General features: G+C 48.0%; 2 protein-coding genes across 3 annotated transcripts; one reads left to right on the top strand and one right to left on the bottom strand.

Annotated features, from left to right (window-relative positions):
- Positions 1–147: 147 nt before the first annotated feature.
- SURF4 (surfeit 4) lies at positions 148–13,888 on the top strand. Its single transcript, XM_051636822.1, has 6 exons — positions 148–300; positions 7,285–7,471; positions 8,620–8,696; positions 9,297–9,340; positions 10,298–10,484; positions 11,104–13,888. Exons 1-6 carry the CDS (start codon positions 253–255, stop codon positions 11,368–11,370), a joined length of 810 nt encoding a protein of 269 aa, XP_051492782.1. The 5' UTR covers positions 148–252; the 3' UTR covers positions 11,371–13,888.
- A 279-nt stretch (positions 13,889–14,167) lies between these two features.
- On the bottom strand, positions 14,168–17,086 carry SURF2 (surfeit 2). Of its 2 annotated transcripts, XM_051636820.1 has the most exons (7): positions 16,971–17,086; positions 16,482–16,636; positions 16,165–16,266; positions 15,993–16,054; positions 15,380–15,568; positions 14,963–15,129; positions 14,168–14,269 (listed from the first exon to the last, which is right to left on the bottom strand). In XM_051636820.1, the coding sequence occupies exons 1-7, from the start codon at positions 17,067–17,069 to the stop codon at positions 14,186–14,188; spliced, it is 858 nt and encodes a 285-aa protein (XP_051492780.1). In that variant the 5' UTR covers positions 17,070–17,086; the 3' UTR covers positions 14,168–14,185. The 2 variants fall into 2 exon arrangements, with proteins under 2 accessions (XP_051492780.1, XP_051492781.1); XM_051636821.1 differs by lacking the exon at positions 15,993–16,054 and having other exon boundaries at positions 16,163–16,266.
- Between the last annotated feature and the right edge of the window lie 31 nt (positions 17,087–17,117).

Genomic DNA, 17,117 nt, shown 5'->3' with positions numbered 1-17,117 from the left:
CCTGCCGCACCAACCCCCGGGGGCGGCTCCCCAGCGGGCGGAGCGCCGGTTTTGAGGGCGCTGCGGGAAGGGGAGGGCCCGGCCGGGCCCGTAACCCCCGGGCCCGCCCCGCTCCGCCCGCGCGGCGCCTTTAAGGCCTGGCCTACGTGGCAGCCCCGGCCCCGCGGCCCGGCCCGCCCTTCCCGCCTCGCCGACAGCCAGGCCGGGCCTCAGGCGCGCAGCTCGCCGGCAGCCCCCCCCTTCCCCGCCGCCATGGGCCAGAACGATATCATGGGCACCGCTGAGGACTTCGCGGACCAGGTGGGTGCCCGTCCTGCCGGCGCTGGAGCCGGTTGGGGCGGTGGGGGGGGGCTTTGTGTGCGCTGTGAGGGGCCCCGCGGGTGAGGGGGGGTTGGGCCGCCGGCCTGAGGGGCCCTGCTGGGGCAGGCGGGGCTGGGGGGCTCCGGGCCTGGCGGGGCTGGGGGCTGCCCCCCGGGAAGGCCGAGGGTCCGCAGGAGGGGAGGCTGGTGCAGGCCCCGTGGCCGGGTCCCGGTGGGAGCGGCTGCCCCGGCCCTCAGGCGGGCTCTGTTGTTGGGCTGCTGGTACGGCGGAGCGGAGGAGTTGTCTTTGGGAACTGGGCTTCTGCCTAGGGTTGAGTAAATGGAAGGAGAACGAAGGGCTGAGCTGCTCTCCTTGCAAGCCGCCCAGGCTGGCCAATAGGGCATCAAGGTGTGTGGGAAGCCAGGGTGGGGGGGGTGGGGACAGGGAAGCAAAAATCTAAACCCTGGCTGATGTCTGGAAGCCTAAAGCCTAAGAGACTTGCCAGCACCGTGGTTCTGTGCTTAGAACTGGGGCAAAAGGAGAGCAAACAGACTGATGTTGTCTTGTAGTCCTTTTTTACATTTATTTCAGTGGAGGCCCTTACACCTTTATCTGTTAAATAGAGGTTTTGTGATTTCTTGTTGTTTTATGCGAGAGCAAGAGTATTTTGAGTGTAAGTAGTTCATCTGCTGGTGATGGTGTTAGATCTTCACTGTCATGGTGGTTTGTCTAATTGAAAATACGAGGCAGCATCTAATCATATTTAGCAAGTTCTCTGGAAGATCTGATTCTGCCTGGTTCTACAACTCTGATTGTTGAAGCAGGGTGAGTTGTGTGGTGCACTGTAACACGTCAGGGCTCTGAGGGGGCTGTGCTGCCTCTGCCTTTTACTGAGTTTCACTGGGAAAACCTGTTCTGCACTTCCTCCCCAACCCCAGATGGAAGACGCAGTTTGGAGACAGAGCTTCTTATGGTGTGTGGAGTATTGAGTTTAAGGGGTGTCTGGGCCATCTTTGCCACCCTCTGTTTTCCTTCTCTTCACTTTTTGAGAGGAGAAGGTAAACCATCACTATAGTGTTAAAATCTCTTGCCAGAAATTACACTGCTGGTCCTGGCCTTCTTACAACACTTCTCTGTTTATTCCTGTGTGACTATTTCTAGATGTCTTTGACACGCTGTTTTTCATGCTACTGAAAGCACTTTGTCCAGCTAAAATGCAGTTTGTCTCCTCCTGAAATGAGATTTATATGGCACAACTTTATTTGTGCTTGCCCACAACCTATTTAAAGATGAGTGTTTCCTTTAGCTGCACAATTTGGGGTGTTTGTGTATACTTACCCTTCAGACTGGAAAAAGTTTTCCATTGCTTTCCAAGTAACTAATTCCTTTGGTAATTTTTGCCTCCAAGTAACATCCTAGGAGCTCACTCAGGTACTCAGTGTGTGCTGCTAAAACTCAGTTTCCCACCAGTGCAGGAGTGGAGATGTTTACCAAACAATAACCTTTGGTACATATTGCAGAGTTAACACTTGATAGTATGGAAACTGTTAGATCATCCGGGATTAAAAAATACTTGGAACATTTAGACTGAAATTATGTTGGAATTCCCCTGGTGGAGGCAGAGATGGTGGAGCTGGACAATGGCTGTTCTGGGAGCTGAGAACATTCTCAGTGATAACCTTGCTTCCTCTGCTCCCTGTGCTGGTGTTCAGGACCTAATGAGTCTTAATTTCTGTAGCATAAAAGCCCTGTGGGAAAACGTTGCAACTAATTCCATGGCTTTATCAGTAAGTCCTGAATGGCTCTTACAAAAGCAAGAATAATCTGTTCCTTAAATTCGAGCACGAAAGCTGAACTTTTCTCAAATATTGTAATTTCCCTTTGAAATGGTAAATTATGCCTTAGATGCCAAGATACTCGGGGGTGACAGGAAGCTTTTAATCCAGAGGTGAACTAGTGCACTGGAGGTGAAGTGGCTTGTCCTACTGCTCCCAAGGCTGTGTTCCCCTTTTCTCTCACACTAGTACTTTTCTGTCACTGGACTGGAGAGCAGAACTGACAGATGGGGAAAAAAAAATAATTGTGTTTTCTGTTGGTTCAGTTATCTGATTGTTTAGGTCAACTGAGGGCCAGTGGTGGTGATGAGGTCACTTGTGATGAGAACTCCCTGTTCATTTAGCTTGACCATAGCTTGGGTTTGTAGCCTGCAGGTGCACAGGCTGGCTGGAGAGCTGTTCTCTCTGCACTGCTGGCAGTTCCCAAGGGCTGCAGTGGAGGAGGCATCTATTTGGTGGAGGGTGGTCCTCTCAGTTTTGGACAAAGCAGCTTGCTGGGGAGGGTGGGAAAAGCTAATGAGGGTTCTTAAATTCTAGGTGATACCCAGTGTGAAGCAGTTGGGATGTTGGCTCAGAATGATGCTCAACTCCAGGCTCTATGGGTTGGATTGGTTTTAAGCCCCATAACACCAGCTCAGTGTTATTAATTAAATAATTTACATACTAAGAAGATAAGCCCTTTTAAAGTGATTCCTGTTAAAATATTATGTGCTGAGCCCTTCATTGCAGTCACCATGTACTGCTAACATTATCATACTGAAAATAGATGTATCTGGGGCCTGTACTGGTTGTCTAGGGTTATAGAACTGGTTGCCTCTCTTCAGTAATTCACATAAGAGGGAGAAGGTCTCAAGCAACTTTTCTGGTGTCTAATAATCTTTAGAAATGTGGGTGTCTGGTGTTTCTGCCATTCTGAAAGAATAAATATGGACAAAAATGCAAAGAGACTATTGAGTCATTGTGCTGCAGTGAAAGGACTCTAAGGGAGACCCAGGCTCTGGGGGTTTTATTTAATTTCCCAACATAAATGCTGAGGCACATTGTTCAACTAATTCTAACATCTCTGTATCCTCTTTTGCAGAAAACATTTCATTGTTAGTCTGAACTTTTTTGTGTTTTATATTAAAAAACTGAATATGGGACCTCTCTCAGTAACGTGTCAGGGCACTCAGCCTTTATCATAATAAACCAACTGTCTTATTCTGGTTAGGCTGGAAAAGAACCTTGCCATGAAGAGAGATGGCAAAATGCAATACATGACCAATAATAAAATCTTTAAAATGGGATTTAATAAACAGCCTTTTGAAAAAGGGCATTGGTATAAACCACACTTTAGGAGTGAAAACTATTGTCATGAGAAGTTTTCCTGCAATTAAAAACCTGATTCAGACCACTGGCAATGTTCTAGTGGGTCAGAGCTCCCTTCTTGCCTCTTGAAATAAGCAGGAAAGCCTCTGTTCCTGGTTTTCACAAATAACCTGTATGGATCAGCCCAGCATTGTGGGTGTTACTGTCCTTGTCATTATGAAGTGGAATAAAAGGATATGTACAGGTTGGTGACAGGAGTGATTTTTCTCTGTCCAGAGGACTGAGCATCCTATTGCAGAAAAGACCACTGGTGGCCCAGGCTGCTTGAGGTCTGTCCTCTCAGAGCAAAGCAATCTCTTAAATGAATACAGGCTAGATACTTGGAATATGCCTTTATCAGAAGCTGCAGGCTAATAATGCTGTGCACCCCACAGAGGCTTCTGCACAGATTAGCAGGCTGCTGTTCACCATCATCAGAACTTCCCTGATCCAGGATTTATTTATACTTCTAGCAAAAAGGTCTGAACTTTTTATCAAATTTGAAACTGTTGGAGGTGGGATGTCCTGGGATATACTTTAGAAAGTATGATCAGAGTCAAAACAGAATTACTTTATTGCTTTTTTGGGTTGGCCTCTTTGTGGGCCTGAATATTTCAAGCCTCCTTTTGAAAAATAGGTTTTGAGCAGATATTTGATTTAGGAATCTCTGGGTCCTCTTGTGCATCTTTGCTTGCTAAAATTGGAGGAGCATTTCAATCCATCTTTGCCTTTCAAATCCTGTTAGAGGGGGAAGTGGCAACATGAAACCCCCCTAATGTATGCTAGTGACTTGGCTGCCGACACAGAACCAGCTGTTCTTTAAAATAGTTTTACTTTAGCATTTTGTTACCTTTTCTCAAGATGTTTTGCCTCTTGCAAGGAGACACCACGTGCTAAGAGCAGGTGATGAAAAGCCCAGAGCAGAGTAAGACATCCAGTGACTTGATGTCATGAGTTTAACACTGGCATCTCCATCAGTCTCAACAGTTTTGTTTTGGATTACATATTCTGTGCTCAGTGAAGTGTGTTCCAAGTCCCAGGGCTTAGCTGGATGGGTTAACTTCAGCTACCAAGTGTCCCACATGTGCAGCTTTTATCTGTGTGAACCACAGAGGAAGCAGGAAGTGGTCTCAGCGTGCAGCGACTGAGCCATATGCTGCTAGTGATGTGTGGGGACAAAACCAGGGTGTCTGGTCCTACCAGTTCAGTCCCACTTCTACAGATCTCCGGTTTCTTGTAAATTACCCTGTCCTTAGTTAAGTTACTTAGGTGATTTATACCCAAAATCTCTAATTGTAAAACCACTTGATGTCTGTTATGTCCTCTCCTTGTAGGTACCATGTAGTTGTACTCTTCCTTTCTCTGTTCTCCATGGCTAGTTCTCTTGGCTTGGATTTTTGTTCACACAAGCTGTTTCTGAAGCTTATTTACTTGAATCTTGCTGTGTTGAGGGTTTCAACTTGCGTGGAGCTCAAGAAATACATCTACCTGAGTTATGGATGTCCAGAGATGATGTGTGTTGTGATAAGGTTGCTTAGTGCTACAGCTGCCTCAGGCTTCCGTCTGACTTGTCTCAAGCTGATTGGATGTACACGCTCATGTTTAATTGATAGGGTTAAATTCCCTCTTTATGCCACAAGAACAGGTAAATGTTAAGTGCCTTCTTGGCTCCTTCGCTTGGGCTGTTGGCAGTTGCTTGGTTTCAGGGAAGTGGAAGATTAGAGCAGCTCAGGTGACTCTGCAAAATGCCAGAGATGAGGCCTGGAGGCAGAGACCCTCTCTGATGTTTTCTTCACTTTTCAGCCTTTCCACAGCAGTGTCTTTTTCCTTTTCCTACAGTTACCTAGCACTTTCATTTCCTTCTAGAAAAAAGTTGCCTGCTCTGTGTCTTAACAAGGCAGACTTCCTTCACAAACCACTTTTGTTTTTTGTGTGATTTCCAAAACAACTTTATCCTTGGTGCTCCTCAGCAAGCTTGCCTAAATCCACAGTGAAATCTGGGAGAGAAGAAAAGCTGTAAACCAAGAAGTGTGTCTCATTCAGTGACAAAGATCACAGAATTTCTTCTGACTCATTCATCCAACTCTTGATATGGCTTAAAAAGGCCTGAAGTGGCAGCCCTGTGTCAGAGTACATCTGCACTTAAAATGCACTTGATTAATTGAGTCTTGACCCTTAGACTCTGGATGCATGTAGTGCAACCAGTGCCAATTTGTTCCACTATTAACTTTAATGAACAATGAAACATGTTTGCTGGGGTTTTTTCGTGTTATAATCTTCAGTTACAGAGTAAGTAAGGCTTGTCATTTGCATAGGATTTGAAACAGCCTTTAGTATTTTCTAATTACTGTGGCAAGAATAAACTCAGGAATGGCTTTAGTCTGCTTTCACTGCCTGCATATACTGAAAGCATGTAATGCTGCCAGAACTTAAATATATATATGTATATTCTGCCTCAAAAGAAACCAGTCAGCTGTATTGTTTCACCTGAAGTAAATGTAATACTGAATTGTGAAAGAAAAGGTTTGTGTGCCTTTTCTGTCCATTTTTTATAACATAGTTCAATACTGTCTGGAAGACACCTGTACGCACATGGGTTCCCCCAGCCCTCTCAGGCAGTGTTGTAACGTGGCATGAACCACAGGGATTAATGTGCCTTTCAGCACCTTGAACTTTGTGTGGGATAATGGGGTTTTGTTAAGTGGCTCCTCTTCCCAGTTATAAGGCAGGGATCTCTGGAGTCTGGCAGTTGTGCCGGGAGGCTTGTGGCTCCGGCGTTTGCTCTCAAAAGTCTCAGCCTCCTCAGGCTGCCCCTGTCACCTGGAGGTAGAAACCTGCTGGATCATCTTGTAGGTTAGCTTGTTACGTTTGTTTCTTCGTAGATTGCATTTACTCTGACAGTGGCATAGGCTGGCTCCACCCTGGTAGTCTCAACCCTGTTTGGCAATTCTGTATCTGTTCCCTTATGATTAGTGTAACTGCAGTGCAAGCCAACCAGGCAGCTTGCAGGACAGAGGGGTAGCAGGGACCCAGATACGTTTTGTGTTCCCAAGAGCTAAGGCTCAACATCTGTTGCATGGTGGTATTTCCTTTCATTTGCTACACTGAATTGTGTATATAAATGCCTATTTTCTTTCAGCAGAGGATGATCTTTATAATGGAGGTAGGAACTGTGTACACTTACAGAGAGGACAGAGGGGAAATTTCATGCAACTGCTGTGCTGATTTAATAGCTGCTGCTGCTACACAAGTACACGTGCTTTGCACTGTTGCTTTTCTGAACTGTTAGAGGAAAGTAGCTTGGCAGAAAGCTTATTAATGTTCTTAATTTGTACAGAATTAGTTTTCTGTCTGCCTGGATCGATTTGTTGCAGGGTGTTGAGTGCCTGAGCATGTGGGTGGGAGTAGGATTGCCCTTTCAGCTCCTGGCTATCTGATAGGTGAGCTGTAACATGAAACCCTGAGATAGACAAACTCAAACCAAGGTCAGCCTTCATCTAGGAAGAGCTCCATCAAAATACAGTTCTTCTTACACAGAAGGGTGCTGCTGGATTCTGCTTTTCTCCAAGTCCTCGTCCAAAATGCTCCTTGGGTGGAGCATGACAACATGTCTTTACCCCCACTGCTCCCAAATGTTCCGAAACTCCAGTGGAGAAGAATTTAATAAAATCCAAGTCCCGAGGATGTGTTTCTCTCCGGATGATGATGACCCTGTGTGCATGAGGAGTGCTGTCTGCATGGGTCTGTGATACTGTGAGTGTCCCTTTGCCTGCCCCCTGCTAACCCAGCTGTCTGCCCACAGTTCCTGCGGGTGACCAAGCAGTACCTCCCTCACGTGGCCCGCCTGTGCCTCATCAGCACCTTCCTGGAGGATGGCATCCGCATGTGGTTCCAGTGGAGTGAGCAGAGGGATTACATTGATGGCACGTGGAACTGTGGCTATTTCCTGGCCTCCATCTTTGTGTTCATAAATCTCCTCGGACAGCTGAGTAAGTGGCTCTAAGGCTGTTAAGGTGGGTGCCAGAGCACTCCAGAGTGTCTGCCACCATGGCTCGTGGAAGCAGGGGATGCCTCACTGGTTTCTTAATAGCCATTGACAGCTTACAACTGATAGTACTGTGTGGGCTGAATGAAACAAACTTGTGATTAACCTGCTCCAGCCTTTCCTGGAAGTAGTCTTAGATAATTTTTTGTGACACACGACCTCTGACTCAGATTCCAAGAATCAGTTAGAACAGTCTGGTTTCTCTTCTCTACATGCATCTGTGAACACATACCACACCCCCTGAATTCTCTAAATGAAATACTCGTATTTTCTTAAACAGGGTAATGTTAAGACTTTCTCATCCTTCTGTTTTTTTGGGTATTAATCTCAATGGCAAAGTCTTATCCTGCAGTTGAGACACTTAAGCCTGAGAGAGGTGCTTGTGTCAGGCTTTCAAAGCCCAGGAACCAAAATAATCCCAGAAGCAGAGTTTCTCTGTGTGTGCTTGGTGGACTTAGGGTATCAGAAATTGAGAGAGAGGAGTAAAATTCTCTTCTGCTAATATTATGCCCCTGATGTACTGTTCTTGATTGCCTTGCCAATTTTTTGTCCTGGGTCTGGGTGGTTTTTTTTTTTAACCCTCATTTTTTGTGTAGAGTCAGCTTAATTTAATGTAGTCACTGGTCCTTGTGTCAACATGGCAAAGGCTGTCAGTGCTTTGGTACAAAAGATTTGAGGAGGGATATAAACCAACAGCTTTCAAGGAAAAGGAGTGCATCATGTTTGCCCTAACAGTTATCTCATTAAAAAAAGAACAAAATCCATGATGAGTCGAGTTTCTTTTCAGTGACTTCTAGTGCTTTAACACTTGACAGCTGCTGTGCTGTGTGTTGGGGCTGCAGCTCGGTGTGTGCTCACCCTGTGTCAGATAACAGATACTTCTGCAATTATAACACATCTTAAAATGCACTAAAACTTACTGGTTCTCAAACCAATTTGTGCCAATGTGCCATTAGAATTTCCTGCCTGATGTCCTTCATGGCACAGTTGAAGGACACAGGAGCCTGCCCAGTTCAAAAGGAGTTGGCATTCCTGCAGCATCTTTTCCTGTGCAAGCCAGAAGTGTAACTGTCTTCAATTTCCCCAACTCAGGCGGCTGTATCCTGGTGCTGAGTAGGAACTTTGTGCAATATGCCTGCTTTGGACTGTTTGGAATTATAGCATTACAGGTAGGAGGCTTAAGTCTTCAGCCCTTCTAAACAGTGTCTTTCCAATCTTCTCTCTTAGCCCCAGTACTCACAACATATTTAAATATGACTCCCAACCCTGGAATTTTTCTCCACCCTGGTCTAGTGCCAGTCCCCACTGAACTGTTTTGCTGCTGCTGTTCTTCTCATGTGCCCAATAGATCCTTGACTGTAATTGCAATTAGTAGCTGGAGATGTTGATTCAATACTTGACCTTGACCAATTTAGCAGAAGTAAATTGGAATTTACCTGTCTGTCAGTCATGTGCCAAATGTGGAACTTGCAGTTGCTTTGGCCTTTAGCACACAGCTTTCATAAAGAACTGTTACCATCACAAAGGATCCTCACTAGTAGCATCCTTCCTCTTCAAAACTGATGGATTTTTGTGGGGGCTGAAGCACAAGTCAAATTTTGGCTTCTGTTTTACACTAGCTCATTGGGCTACCTTGATGTAACCTACCTTGTTTCTTTCACTATAACATACTTGCAATCGACTTCTGCTGTGAATAGCACAGACTTGAGAGAAACTCAGAACTTCCATATAATTTAGATGGTGTTTTAACTTATTTTCTTCTTGCCTAGACTATTGCATACAGCATTCTATGGGACCTGAAGTTCTTGATGAGGTATGTCTACCTGAAGTTTTGATCAAAACAGAAAGAAAACTGTTGTCTGTCACTGACCCTCTCTGACAGAGGAGATGATCTTTGTACATTGTATTTACTAGGAAGATTTTACAGATGATACAGTTACATTAAAAAAAGAAATGGCAGCACTTAAAAATTAAAAGTCAGTACAGTCTGTGTTAAACTGTAGATGGCAGGCTCAGTGCTGTAGACAGACTGATCCTAACCCTCTGGGATCCAAGTGTTTCTGCTGCTGACCTCCTTGCTGAGAGCTCACAAACTGACTGGAGTGGATCAATGAGCTGCTGTTATTTCCTAAGTGTCTAAAATAGCAACTGTGCTTGTGCCTGACTGAGGCCATTCTTTGAGGAAACGAAAGCATTAGATATCAGAGTGCTTTCAGGGATTTTAAATTCCAAACACCTCCTCTAAGTAGAGGACAGGGTTCTTAGATGTGAGCTTTCTTGTCAAGTCCTGAGTGATGTCTGGCTGTTACCTTTTCACCCCTCTGGTCTGAGGGGGGAGCAGGGCTCAGGAGCCACGCTCTGGGCTTTTACTGCAGCCCTGTAAATGTGTAACTTCTCGTGGCAGGGCTGCTGTGCTGTTTCCTCAGAGCAACCTCTGAACTACTTTGGCATCTGTGGCTAACCCTGAGGTACAGAATAACTTCAACACAACTAAATCCATGCTGTGAGAGATGCCAAGCAGCTGTGCCTGAGCTGTGGGTGCTGGACTTCTCTGGCAGGCTGTTACCTGCCTACACAGGCTTGTGTGAATCATTGCTGTGTCCAGTGCTGCTGTTCCAGCTGTGAAGTCCAACACAGAGACACATTCTGAGGTCACTCCTCACTAGCAGGCAGGTTCTTACTGAGCTGAAATTGTCAGATAAGACTTTACATGTCCAGATCAGTGCAAACTGCAATAAACTGCTATTTATTCATCTCTGTCTCTTTGTAGAAACCTTGCCCTGGGGGGAGGTTTGCTGCTGCTCTTGGCTGAGTCGCGCTCCGAGGGGAAGAGCATGTTTGCTGGTGTCCCCACCATGCGGGAGAGCTCCCCCAAGCAGTACATGCAGCTGGGGGGCCGTGTGCTGCTGGTCCTCATGTTCATGACACTGCTACATTTTGACATGAACTTCTTTTCTGTAAGTATCTGAGTGTAAAAGCATGAGTTAAGGAACTAGGATATAGAACCAAATCCTAGAGGGGCTGCAGGACCTACTGAATGTTTATTAAAGGATCACAGAATGGTTTTGAGTCAGAAGGGACATTCAAGATCATCAAGCTCCAACCCCCCTGTGTGGACAGGGACACCTCCCACCAGACCAGCTTGCTCCAAGCCCCATCCAGCCTGGTCCTGAACACTTCCAGGGATGGGGCAGCCCCAGCTTCCCTGAGCAACCTGCTCCAGTGTCTCACCACCCTCATACTAAAGTTTTTCCTCATGTCTCACCTAAATCTCCCCTCCTCTGTTTTTAATCCATTCCCCCATGTCTTCTCACTACAAGCCCTTGTAAAAAGCCCCTCACCAGCTTTCCTGTAACCCCTTCAGGTACTTGAAGGTGCTCTAAGATCTCTCCAGAGCCTTCTCTTCTCCAGGCTAAACAGCCCCAACTCAGCCTGTCATTTAAGTTTGTTTTTTAGTATAATTATTATTTAAAGAAGCTATTAAATCATCTACGCTGTGACAACCTGTTCTGCTGAATGTATCCATGCCCTGTTGTGATATTTGTGTATGTTTGTTTGTTTGTTTTTCCCTTGCAGATTCTGCAGAACATTGTGGGCACAGCCCTGATAATCCTAGTGGCAATTGGCTTCAAGACTAAGCTGGCTGCCTTGACTCTAGTCATCTGGCTGTTTGGCATCAACATCTACTTCAATGCCTTCTGGACCGTCCCAGCCTACAAGCCCATGCACGACTTCCTCAAATACGACTTCTTCCAGACCATGTCTGTCATTGGGGGGCTGCTCCTCGTGGTTGCACTGGGCCCTGGTGGAGTCTCCATGGATGAGAAGAAAAAAGAGTGGTAACAGGAATAGCAACACTTCTTGGGACATAACATATTAAGTCCAGAACTGATTCTCTATGGATTCAACAAAAAACTGCCAGCATTTTACACGTACATGCCCCCTTCCTCTTAAAGGCACAGATGTTATGAATTTGATTTACAGTGGCAACAGTAATGTAATAGATAAACCCCTGTTTCTTCAAGGAATGTTGCCTAGGCTTAATCTAACTTCCTAGATTTGGAACTAACCCAAGGAGCCTGCATTTTGCTGATGCTTCAGTGAGTTGCAGTAGAAGAGTTGCTGTCTTTCATGGCAGCAATGTTTTAAAATTTGAAGTACTGTGAGCAGATAGAGCTGAATCATGGAGTGGGCTGTTGGGTTTCAGCTATAACTAAAAAAGTGGATCCCCTTTCTCACCCTCATCGAAGCTGTCTTGTGCATAAGGAGTTCCACTGCTGGTTATAGCATTTCTTATCAAGGTGGAAAGCAGCAGCAGCAAAAGAAAAATCATGTTCTTTTGCTACTTAAAAGGCCTGTAATTCCATTTTGTTTAACAAGAGGGGAGGTCTTTCCTGCCCCCCAATAAAAGGCAAAAGAAAACCTGACAGTAGTTTTACCTGCATCTAGCTAAGAAAAGGGAGAGGGTTTTCTAACATGTCCCAGTTCTGCTTTTGAGGAGAACAAGGGAGAATCCTGTTTTGCTAATCAGGAATCCTGTGTGGCTAATCAGGTTTCAAGCAGGGGAGGTACTCCTGAAGAAATCATGTCAGATTCTGTTAAAATTCTGTGCCAAAAGAACTCCTTATTCAGCATTCTTTCCCCAAAGTCACCCCTCCTGAATTCCCAAGAAGGGAGCCAAATTGTGCTGTAGGTTCCACAATAAAAGCTCCTTTCTGCTATTAACCAGCTTCCATTCATTTATGCCCCAAATTCATATCTGAATTGCAGGTTATTGGTTAAAGTGTCTTGAGAATTGCAGAAACTCCCCTTTTTCTCTGCACCCAGCACATGCAGGATGAGAACAGTCTGTCTCCTAAGCCGTAGCCTTTGCTTTTAGATTCACTCTGCCAGTCTCAGCTGTGAAAGTCCCAGCTGACTGAAGAGTGGAGGAGCTGGGGTGTTGTCCTCCTGCTGCAGCCCCTTCCCTCTGCCATCTCACACCACCCCTGAGGTGTGTGGGGAGGGAACAAGCCAGCTGTGTGCTGCCAGAGCCCCAGTTCTGCATCCTCACACTTCTCCCTGCCAGTGGAGAAGCACCAGGGATGTAACTTGTGTGCTCAGAGGGAGGAACTCCTTAGCACTGTGGTGAGGAGAGAGGAAGGCCCTGTTTTCACCTCTCAGTTGCCACAACCTCTGTGCCATGAACATGCTTAGTGCTGCTCAGAGGAGGCATTTTGTCCTCTGCTAGTCAACTAGGTGAACCTGTTTCACTAGATGATACCAGAATTCTAGAAAGCATGAGCCCTACCAACTTGATAATGTTACGCTGATTCCTTGCACTGTTGTCTCCCTTGAGAAAGCTGCTCAGCTGTTTGTTCAAGGAGTGATTAACCCAGCTGAAGGTCTCCAGCAGGAGCTGCTCACCAGGGTAAGGACAAACGGTTGCATTTTAGGAGAGAAAACCAGGCTGAAAGACCCAATGACAGACAGAAGAGCACTGCTGAACGTTAAACCAGTGATTTCATCATTTAAGGAGAAAATAGCCTGTGTAACAGCCAGTGTGTTGCTGCTGAAGGAAACTAATTGGTGCGTGGGGGTAGAGGGGAGGGGAAGCCAGCATGCAAGGTCAGGCCTTGTAGAAAGCTTTGGATTAGCTTGGTGAGAGTTCTCACCTGAGGTGTTCCTTGTGCTTGTCTCTTTGTAGCAAAACAAACTGGTGATGGATACACAGGAGGCTTTTCCTCACTCTCACTGCAGGTCCTATGATGGCTTTAGACTACATCAAGGCAGCCATCCTCAGAGATCCTAACTGCTGTTGATGTTCATAGTATTTATAAATGGAATGATAGAAAAATTCTGTAAGTAGCCCTTTCTAAACTTTGTGTCCTGTCTAACTAAGGAGCTGGATAATGGACTAGTCTGAAATACTGACCAGGTTCATGAAGTCCCCTTTCCAGCAAGACACCCCAGAAAAGGAACTGATACTGTCCCTTGCAGCAAAAAACTGTGCTAAAGGGGCACAGTTAGGGTGGGAGGGCATTAGAAGATATTTCTAGGCAGCACAATGTGCAGACTTACTAACTGTGAGTCCTGAAGATTCTGGTTTCCTACATATACTGCTGTATCCATGCATCTCCCAAAACCACAGTGACCTCTCCCTGTGGCCAAGAAGCTCTCACAAGCAGGACGTCAGCTCTCGATTGGCTCTGCAAAGTGTTCTGGAATTCATTCTGAATATATTTTTGCTTTCTATGTGGGAAAAAAAAAAAGAACTAAGTATAAATTCTCATTTTATGCTGTATTTTGTACCTTAGTTGTGTTTGAAAATGTTTTGATTTTTGGAAACAATCAAAATAAAACAATGGCATCTTTGTATCCACTTGGCGTGTGTGGCTGGTGCCACCTCAGAGCTGGGCTACCTGGAGATGCTGGTTGGTGGTCTCCTGTGCTTTCCATCCCACCCCTCCAGGAAGAGAGGGCTATTTGTGCTTGACTGAAGTTACCATCCTTCCCTGGTTGGGGTGACATGAGGATGTTGGAATACAACTGAATTCCACCCTACTCTTCCCCTGCCCAGCTGTCACAGTCAACTGGAGCAGGCAGACATTCAGCCAGCCTTGTGCACCCTCTGGAATTCTTGTACAATAGGCTTCAGGACTTGTATTTATCACAACATTTATTTGCCCTTGGTTGTCTTCTTGAAGTTCTTGGGCTTTCGATGATGACTCTTGAATTTCTTCTTTAAAGGGCCTGACTGTTTCTGTAGAGGAAAAAAGGGAATCAGTGGAATTCCAAACCCCAAATCCAGCCCTGCTGGAGGTAGCTTGAAGAGACAGGGAGTGTGGTCTCCTTTACCAAGAGACAAGCACAGCCCTGGTCACAGCCAGCCAGGATCCCTGCCCTGTTCCCTGACTGCCATGTGGTTCCACTGGGCACAGTGACCCTCTCCCCATAGAAATGAGCCTGAGCTTCATCCAGCATCACTTCCCAGTTTGAAACAGCTACACAGGATCTGGCTGCCTTGGAGAGTTGTTTATGGATGTAACATCTGCCTGCTCCCCAGATGGAGAAGGATCAGGGTGTGCCCTGTAAGGCAGGACCTGGCAGCTCCTCAAAAGAGGCAGAAAAGTGCCTAGAAGGACCCTGTGACCTCAGAAAGGTTCAGTTAATGTTTGTGTGTATGGGGAGGATGATCGCACCCAAAGGCAGCTGCAGTCTCCTTGTTAGGGAGCACACAGCAGGATCCCACCAGAGGAGCTATTTATACAGGTGGGATAAACACCTCTTGGCTGTCATTCACACCTCGGGCTGCCAGTGGGAGGGTGGCACAGGGGGAGCCTGTTCTGAACAGCTCCACACCTCCAGCTGCCTCTGACAGGAGCAGATCCCACCCCTGCAGCCGGGATCCCGCCCCACGCTCCGCCCTGCCGCACACACCGTCTGACATTCCCACCTTCCCCCTCTTGCTGCCGGCAGCTCCACTGACATCCCTTCTTCCACCAGCCTCTCCGTTCCTGTCCCCGTTCTGCTTGGCCTCCTCATCCTCACTGTCTGTTCCAAAGCCCTCGCTGCCCTTCGTGGCCGGTGGAGCTGCTGGGCTTTTTTCTGGGAAGAGCGCAGCTGGAACGCAAAGATTGAAGCTGGGGGTCAGTTTGCTGTGCACACAGGCTCTGCCTCCCCCTGGCTCTGAGGGAATCTTCGAGGCCATTTCCCAAGCTGCTTCCAGCTCCTGAGCACAGATGTGCCCTGTGACACGTCGGGGCATTAACCACACTGTGCTTCATGAGAAGGGAGCGGTAAAAAGAAGCGAGGAGAAAACGAGCCAACAAACCCCCTTCAGGACATAGATGAGACCAAGGTTCCTACTCACGGGGGTACAGGTCACTCATGCTGTCATCTGTCTCCTCTCCATCCTCATCGCTGGACTGGGGCTCCCAGAATTCCTCCTTCCCCCGGGGCTGCCTGCTCCCGTTCAGCTGCCGGCCGGGGCGCGGCGCCCGCCGCCTGTGCCGCAGGCAGGCAGGGACGTACTGTGCTCCCTCCTTCTGGCACTGCTCATCTGAGGGGGGGGAGTTGGGCAGCACTCAGCAAGGACACCCAGTCCCCCCAGTCCTGCTCAGTTCCAGCTCTAGCTGGTATTAAATGCAACTCCAAAGTATGTCAAGCTCCAACTGTAATATACACTCCTTCCACCTGCAGCCGTGCCCCATCCCTGGAGGTGTTCAAGGACAGGCTGGATGGGGCTTGGAGCAGCCTGGGCTGGTGGGAGGTGTCCCTGCCCATGCAGGGGGGTTGGATCTAGATGATTTTTAAGGTCAATCCCAACACAAATCATTCCATGATCCTATGGTATGATTTTCTGAAAGATGGGAAAGATGTTAACATAGAGACTGTGCTGCTTGTGAGAACCACCCCTTCTGAGGAAGTTTTAGTCACTCAAGTGAGGAGATTCCAGAGTATCCTGGAGACCCATTGCTCCCTACCTCTGGGATCTTCCTTCCCAGCTGAGCAGCACACACAGCAACAGCAGTATGTCACTGACTGACTGAAAAAAAAAAATGGATCCCCTTCCTTCACACAGAGCCACTGGAATCTCAGCAGCTCAGAGGAAAGAAGGAAGGTGCCTGGTTGCACCTTCAGAAAAGCCACTCACACGTTTCCAGGGCCTTCCGGTAGCGCCTCCCCTGGACGTGCCGCAGAACGTGCTCCGGGAGCTTGTTGATGTGTCTGAGGGTGAGTTTGCAGAACAGCTGGTGCCTGAGAGACACAAAGAAACAGCCAGAGGCAGGGTTTAAGTATCTGCTGCTTGCTAACCTTTCACTTCTAAGCACCGTGCTCAAGTGGGTAAATACTTCAGACCTCCCCAGTCTCCCCAAACCCGTGAACTCTCAAGAACTTTGAAAAGCTCGACCACTTTATGTCTGAGATGTAACAAAGTGTGAAGCATGACCCGCGAGAGGGAGAATACATACAGGTTCTTCGTGCTGGGCACTATGTGGGGCTCAAACTTGGCGTAGTCAAACTCCCTGGCTGTCGTTGCCAGCCGCCGGTACTTCCTGCCGTCAGTGTAAGCCCGCAGCTCCGACAGCCGGCACGGCAGCTCATGGCCCGTCAGCCCGCACCTCACCTGGAGAAACATGAGTCAGGTCAGGGGGGCCCAGGGGGCCACCGAAGGCTGGGGAGCGCAGGGGAGGCCTCAGGCTCCCCCCAGCATCCTCCTCCGACTTCCACAGTGGGAGAAAACGCTCCGGGCCAGGGAGCTGACTGGTGCGGAACGCATCGGTACCCTGCCCGGCCAGCTACCAACCGGCCGAGCACCCCCCATGGCCCCTTCAGAGGCCGCGACGTTCCCTCCCGAGCCCCTCGGGGAGGCGGCCCCAGCCCCACCACGGCCCTGCTCCGGGGACCACCCCGGCCCTCAAGCCGCCCCCCAGCCCCGCCCGGCCCGGCTGCAGCCCCACCTTGCCCGGCTCGGCGAGGCTGAGGAGCGGGTGCTGCCGCAGGAAGAGCCGCACCTCCTCGGGCACCTCCGCCCCGGCCGCGGGCCCCGCCGCCGCCATAGGCAGGAAGCGCCAGGCAGGACCCGGCCTCTACTTCCGGTGCCGGCC

Source organism: Apus apus, chromosome 19, assembly GCF_020740795.1.
Source record: "Apus apus isolate bApuApu2 chromosome 19, bApuApu2.pri.cur, whole genome shotgun sequence".
In the NCBI taxonomy this organism is placed as follows: Eukaryota; Metazoa; Chordata; class Aves; order Apodiformes; family Apodidae; genus Apus; species Apus apus.
The sequence above is the reverse complement of the archived record's forward strand: the minus strand, read 5'-3'. Positions and strand labels throughout refer to the sequence as shown.